This window comes from Loa loa, assembly GCF_000183805.2.
Source record: "Loa loa unplaced genomic scaffold supercont3.59, whole genome shotgun sequence".
Taxonomy (NCBI): Eukaryota; Metazoa; Nematoda; class Chromadorea; order Rhabditida; family Onchocercidae; genus Loa; species Loa loa.
This window is the reverse complement of record NW_018108239.1, coordinates 167,952-176,062: the sequence shown is the minus strand read 5'-3', so window position 1 is coordinate 176,062 and position 8,111 is coordinate 167,952. Positions and strand designations below refer to the sequence as shown.

At 28.8% G+C, this 8,111-nt stretch overlaps 1 protein-coding gene across 1 annotated transcript; it reads right to left on the bottom strand.

Annotated features, from left to right (window-relative positions):
- Window positions 1–3,707: 3,707 nt before the first annotated feature.
- Window positions 3,708–6,646, bottom strand: LOAG_02700 (hypothetical protein; the record flags this gene model as incomplete). The annotated part of the gene is made up of 9 exons (XM_003138237.1): window positions 3,708–3,758; window positions 3,926–4,039; window positions 4,167–4,274; window positions 4,469–4,567; window positions 4,678–4,798; window positions 4,956–5,076; window positions 5,538–5,722; window positions 5,880–6,010; window positions 6,452–6,646. The coding sequence occupies 9 exons, from the start codon at window positions 6,644–6,646 to the stop codon at window positions 3,708–3,710; spliced, it is 1,125 nt and encodes a 374-aa protein (XP_003138285.1).
- Between the last annotated feature and the right edge of the window lie 1,465 nt (window positions 6,647–8,111).

Sequence of the window (8,111 nt, the reverse complement as noted above, 5' to 3'; positions counted from 1 at the left end):
TATATATATATATATATATATATATATATATATATATATATATATATATATATATATATATATATATATATATATATATATATATATATATACTAATAAAAATTCGAATTTGAAAAGAATTGAAATTTGGATCTATTGAAGATTATAGATATACATATTCATATTTATATTTAAATTCGTATTCACACTTATATTTACATTTATATTTATATTTATATTTGCATTTATAGTCGTATTTATACTTATATTTATATTTATATTCATGTTCATATTTATATTTATGTTTGTATTTGCATTTGTATTTATACTTATATTTATGTTTGTATTTACATTTATATCTATATTTATATTTATATTTACATTTATATTTATATTTATGTTTATATTTACACTTATATTTATATTTATATTTATTTACTTATTTATTTATATATTTGTTTGTTTATTTATTTATTTATTAAATCCAATCAAAGCTACCCTATACTTGACGTTCAAATTTTTAAACAAATATTTGTATTAAGCACAAAATATCAATACATCATCCAAGTCGTTTGCAACAATTGTTTTTTATTTGAAATAGCTGTCCTATTTTTCCGGGTTTTTTTTCATAATGCGGGATATGATGATGTTTCAAAAAAATTTAATCCATTCGAAAATTCATTTAAGAAGGCTCTTTCTTCATTTTAACTGTTTAAAATTCTACTTTTATTGTATTGCAACCAGAAGAAGGGATTCATCTATTTTTTTGATCGTCTTTTAGAGGAAAGATGTGAATTTTGTTTTCTTTGCAGAAAAAGGAGTGAGGAATGTCAAGGCTAATTGGAGAAATGATTTATTTAAAGATTTATTGCGTGAAAATTTCCGGTCTAAGTAAATAAAATGAATTTAACAAAGATTTCAAGAAGTGTTTGGAAAAATTCGAAAATTTAAAAATTTTTAAACCCAAAATTATGCAAATATATTTATCTTGAGATTTAGAGCATTGTTTTTTTTTCTCGCGCTTGTGTATTTCGTTTACGAGTATGCAAGTAAAAAATATATATGAAACATAGATATAGTAAAATATATTTGATCTCGTTGTAGCGGGTAGTTATATTTTCAATTTTACAAACTAGTACCAGTGATAATAAGGGCAGATAGTGCCTAAGTAGTACTCTCAGCTTTATTTTCTGATAACATTCTTTTCATGAATTCCTCATTCCATCTATGAATTATCATATTTCGATAAAATAAAATTTAAAGAAATGTGAAACCTTTATCTCTGTAAGAATAATTCCATTTTAAAGATGACGCATTGGGGATATATTCTTATGAGAGTTTTCGACAATTATTATTTGTCAAGTATTGAAAACTCTTCTTCAGATTTTCCAACTTCATTACCACTAATTCTCTCAGATATTAATTCTCTCAGATATGTTTAATTGTTTACCAAGTTTATGTTGACATTTAGCTTTCCAGTGAATTTTCGGTCACTTTATAATATATATTTTCAACTGTTTTTTTTTTCAAGCATTACTTCCGTATATATTTTTAAATGAATTGTTTTAAAAAATTTTTGTTTTCCTTGTTTCTTTGCTCCACGCAAAAATTATTCGTATTATTCATGTTGACAAACACGCACAGTTTGGTGACATGATAAAAATGATAACAATATTTGTAAAAAAGAAACAATCCTCAAAAAAAAATCTGAAGCCGGAGCATACCATAAATATCCTTTGCTGGATTTTTCTCTCCACTTTCTCTCCATTTTTTTTTTCCTCTTCATTTTCTTTCAAAATTGAGTTAAAAAATGAAACAACTATGATGAAGGCATATTGTTTCGTAAGTTTTTAAGTTTCAGGTCTTTTCATTTTTTTATATCTATATATCTATTCCTCCTTCCAACATTTTTTTTTTTGTCGATAGGAGTTCATTGATTTATATTTAATTTACATATTTAAACAAATTATAATACTATTTAATTTTTCAATTCTCAGTTTTAATGGTTATATTAGACCATTTGATTCCATTATATACGTATGTGTAATGTATATGTGCAACTATCACTAATTGATTCTATATTAATTTTGAAGTTCTCCTTCTTTATTCTTTTGTCCTTGTTATATATAATACTTTATTCAAATTTCAACTATTATAGGTTAAGTATAATTAGTCCCTTTTAAATGCTCCCTTAACAGCCAGTCAGCTGTAACTTCGTTTCAAATTTTCGATCAGCTTTTTGAAACGAAATTTTTGAAAATTAAAAAAAAAATTGCAAATTTGAAATGAAATTACAAATGACTGGCTCAAGCATAAGAACATGAATTTGTTGCACTTTAACGTTGATGTCACACACTATAACGTCATAATTCCTCTGATATCCTGTCATTAAAAAATCTTTTATATTAGTCACTTATCATTCTTAAGTACTGAGTATTACGAATGATAAGCAATGAATTTTGCCCGGCAAGTTCTAAAAAATTTCTGTTCTGTTTAACTCAAATTCACAGCAGAAAAAAGATCATCTGAAAAGTAAAAAGATAAAAGAAACTGGGAAATTCTTCACAGCATGAAAAATAAAATTGAAAAAAATTTCAAAAAATTAAAAATTCTGGCTTGTATCGGCTACTGTCGATTTTCATGTTGCTCATCTAAATGAATTTCACTTGGTTATTATCACACCAGTGGGAACTTTCATATGTAAATTAAATTATTAAGGATTAAATTAAATTTAAATAATACTGATGTGAAGGAATTAACGGATTTACTTATTAACTAAGTAATTTGGATCAACTATTGGCGAGAATAACATATTAAAACAACCAAAGCGTGTGCATCACAAATTACACGAAAATTAAAATTAAATTCCCAACATATTAAGTGATTAATCATTTATCCATTTCTCGTGACACTGTAATAAAAGATTGCAGCTTTGATAATTAAGTTACTTGTAATCTTTGGCTTTTAGTTTGCAGCTAAGTCTGACAATTCAGCTTATGCACAATAATGGGTATAATGTAAAAGTCTCTAATCTGATAACCATGCTTATATATTCAATGGTTAACATATCTGGACTTCCGTTAAACTGATCATATTCTTTTGAGAATTAATCTTCTATGTAATGTATTAGTTTAGCAAGCCAGATCCAAACCAGGTAACATTTTTTCACGACAACTATATTCCTGCAACGTAAGCGTAAAATTCGTACGAATACTTGCAGATTACAAATACTGCATTAGAATATATATTTTAAAAATATCTCAGAAAATTTTTTATACGACAGAAATTTCTTTTTCTTTTTTAACATGATACTGACGAAGACATTTTCATTGCTGATCATCGTAACATTATTACTCCTATACATAATCTAATTCATTTGGATATCAAATAGATAGCCATATCATATATAGCAAACAATTTCATTGGACTAATTAATAAAATGCTATACAAAGTGCATGATTCAAATTCAAAAAGTATATGATTTAAATATCATCTACTCAACCACAACTCTTTATCAATCATCATTTTCGTATACAAATGTACAGTGTATTTCTAACAGTAATACAATGATTCGTATTTTGCATTGCTTCATGAATGCTAACCACTTGATAACTTCATCAAATAGAATAATTATTTTCTAATGCTTTATATTCTTCTTCGGATATGAATTCTGGACAGTTCTCAAACTAATGGTTGAGAAACATTTGGCGAACTAGAAAGCTGTTTCGTCATGATGTACTATACCCTGGACTTGATTCGTTGCCTTTAAATGGCACTGCCTGGAAATTTTTTCCCAGAAATTTGAAATGCAATTAAAGTTACAAATTTAGAGAGCTCAAACGATCAACCTTTGAAGTAAGAATTGCGTTTAGTCCACAGAAGTCCGTTCTTCTAGTTTAAGTTTTCACTTGTAGAGAAGTAAGAAACGAGACGAACGCATGCTTACATTAATATACAGAAATGCATCGGTTCCGTAGCCTTCCATCGAACTGACCATCAAATCGCCGTGAAAATAGCGAGCGTATACCCGAGACAGAGGAAGGCCATAACCATATCCTGCCTGCAACAATCGAATCTGGGAATGTAAATGAAATTCGAAATCAACATCCTAAGACTGTTGTAGTGAAATGCCAAAATTATGAACAACAAAGGTATTAAAGTTCCACCAATTTCATTTATGACTTTACCAATGCTGCAATGTGGCCACTAGTTTCTGGTAATGGTGCGGTAGTATAACTGTATCGGAACAGCTGATCCATCTTTCTTCGTGAAATGCCACCACCGCTGTCACTTACCTGCAATTCAAAATCATCCTTTCTACAAAGTACCAGTGACCAAGTTTTTCATTTTCACCTCACTCGAAAATTCTGACATATCACAAATCTCAATTCTTTACATGTTCCTCGCACTGCTAATATAATTTATTTGGGAAAATTTCAGTTCTGGTACTTTTCCAATAAATATATTCTTAAAATTGACCTCTAATTACCTTAACTGTCAAATCCTCTTCGCCCAATGTTGCCAATACTTGAATTGGAGGAAGTTTTTCGAACTCACCGTAACGATTAACGGTAGCACGCATCGAGTTCTGCAAAAACTTTAAGAACCACTTCTTTTGCAAGGTTTTTCAGTTAAAATTTTTGTTAAAATTTAATAAAATTCGCAATTAAGAGATAATTTGAAAAAATCCATCAACACCTTGAATAATTCAAACATAATATGATACAAATACGATGGTATGGCTGCGATAGCTATCGGCTGTCCAGGTGCAACCGAATTATAAGAATCGAATTGCAATTTAGGCGTATCACAATAACAACTTAAAAAAACAGCTGATAAGTCCACGATCACATGAATTATGGCAACAAAAGCAAAATGTTATATCGGATTATGACACCTAACATAATATATAATTTTAAAAAATCATAGAAATATTTTTGAGAAGCAAAATGAAATTCTGTCCGTATTATGCTAACCCATCACACACGAATCGAGCACTGTCATAAGCGTTTAAAATAACTGCTCCAATATCACATGCTGGATCAATGCAACCTATATGTCGAGGACTTGGTGGAAGTAATGTTCCGAAAACTATCACTGAAATAAAAATAAAAAGACTTTTCTTAAAATAAGAAATTTCTATCTCTTCACTTTCCAGGTTAATAATTCAAGTATTCGACTTCAGCATAGTTAATTAATTCACGCTTATTTATAACTTATACATAGTGTATAGGTTAGAACTCTCGAAAACCTAGGACAGAAGTGTTTGGACTTTAACAGAAGGATCTATGAAAATTGCGATGAGTGATACAATAAATAAACAAATAAATACGAATGAATAAGTGAATAAACAAACAAACAAATAAATGAATAAGTAAACCAATAAATGGGAATCAAAAATACATGAGTGAACTTACATGCATTAATTTTATGAAAAATTGATAAATTAACAAAAGTTTTAACAATTACAAATCAAAAGGTATGTTATAGGGTGTCCACGTAAATTAAATATTAGTTTAACTTTTCTAAATTATCGAAAACTGGTAGGAATAACTGACAATGCTGATGCTGTAAGATCTGTATAGACATCGTATTGAAATAAAATCGTTCCAGGTAACACTGGATTTTATTATTTGATGTTATATTTATGCCATATTTTTGTCGTAACTGGATAATATCTTCAGCCATTTTTTCAATGGTATTTTCATGTCGTAACATCACTTTTTCCAACTTTTCGTTAAACCTACAAACCTATGAATTAGATGATTGAACTGGCTGAAAGGTTAAACTTAGAGAAAGGCTCAAATAATTGTAGAAAATCATTGGATTGCAGGATACTGATCTCAAACTGAAAAATAAAAGAAAACTTTGGGATGATAAGATGAAATGAAGGAACTTACAAACTGATATTATCATCGGTTGGCTCAACATTTTCAAATGGCAACAAATCTTCAAAACTTTGATAATACAATTCACGCATGTCGGCAGTAGAAGACATCTGAGGTAAGTTTCGAAGTAATGAATCAACTTCCTAAGAACGAAAAATCTCACATTCTTCCTCTTCGCAATTGAAATGAATTTATGAAATTAATAGTCCTTTTTTCTCTATACTTAAGAAACAGATTTATCAACGTTATGATCCAGGTAAGCGTTTGTCCTCATCCTCTTGTCTCGTTTGGAATTTTTCATAGTTTGGCTTACGTATTTCTGTATGCATTATACTTCTAAATGCAGGTTTGAACACCTTCAATCCACTTTTACATAACTAGTATTATTATATTAGTTACCTTATTGAAACATTAAAATAATATCATATGAATCATATTCTTGGACTCATCCGGTATTTTCACATGATCGATATCATTATTTTACATAAATTTATGTATCAAAATAATCTCACACATGTAACTTTGAATTCACTTAGCAATGTTACCCAACATGTAGCAAAAAAAAAGATAAACGTCAATTTTACCTTTGTAATATTAGCTAAACGAACAAGAAGTTCTTTTTGCAAAAATTTGAATGATGTTTCCACAGTTCCCTCCTGTCCAAAACCCAAATACATTTTCAATGATATAGGATGTGGACGAAAATATCCGTAGTATTTCATTTTTTCCAAGAGCATATGATCTCTAAATTGTTGCAACAAACACCTTGCCAAGCGCATTTCTAAACAGAAAAAGGTTGCATTGGAAAAAAACCAGAGTATTTTTATCAAATCAAAGCGTTTTAGAATGCAAATACCTGAATATGGTCTGTACAAGTTGTCTTAATTTGAATATTTTTTAGGTAAATGATTCATTACATAAAAATAATAATAATAATTTTCTATTTTAATTGCAATCTCTCGATTGTAGCAACAAAGCCCTATGTGATGCTGATAGATTCACTGCTGAAAACTTTTTAACGTAATAACCAAACTTATATTCCCATGCCGAATTAGTGTCACCAACAAAGCTTCTCTATTGTAACTTTTTTTCCAGTCTATTAAAAGGTATAATATGTACATCATACAGGAGGAGTCAATCACATGGGTTCAATTCCATTACTACCACTTCTCGAAGAACAGTGTCCTCTGAAATCTCCCATATATTTCTACAAAAATCTCGAAGCCAATCCAGTGATCTACTCTCACTTTATTCGCTGATTGCTGTTTGTTATCTTAATAAACAATAAGTATTCCGAAAGTTAACAAGTCTTCCGCACAACCATTCGTCGTTGCCAAACAATAAAACAATGAAAAGTGCAGCAGATCACACATTACAATAATTTTTTCAGTGACGATCAATCGATAGTATATGTTTAGGAATGGGACAAGGAAATAAATATTGAATCGTAACATTTCACTAAAAGTGCACTTAATTTAGCATTTCATCTTCCCAAGATGATGAGTCACCTTCCTATTCCATTTCCTTCATTTCTTTTTTCTTCTAAATTTTTTTTTTCTAAAAACATTTTTTCTAGAACCTTCTACATTTTCCAGAGTTCGTCCAAATGAAAATTTTAGAAAGCAGAAAAGTAGAAGTTTTGCCTGGAACATTCAAAATTGGAACCAACTGAAATTGGCTAAATTATTATCGAATTATACTATATATTAAAAAATATAAAAATTGATATATGGATTTAAATTTAGTGCAAAAAAGATTTTAAGATTATTAATTTTTACCTGCAACATTCACTATCCTTTCACGTACACGTGAATTTGGCATAATTTATAATAACTCAGGTCCATCCAAATTTCACAACTCGTTGATTTCAAATACTAAATACAATAATTCGAGAAAATTCAAACATGAAAATCAAGCCAGGAATATGAGGAATTACAATTTAACAAATTGAAATTAAAGTTAAAAGCTTTCGTGAAAATATTTCTTCAGTTTTGGACATATAAGGATGCTGTTAATACGCTTATTAAATTTAATCATATTTCTCCTTGTCATGGCTATTGAACAATCACAAATAGCTAAAAAAGACATGATAAGACTATCACTTCAGTTAGCACTATTTGTTCATCTTGAGATTCTGTAGTTAGCATATTTCAAGTATTTTAATTGGTCAAAGAAGGCAATGAGTGAGTACTTCAAATCAACAATGCGTATTTATTATTTCTCCAAAATTTTTTCATAAATTGA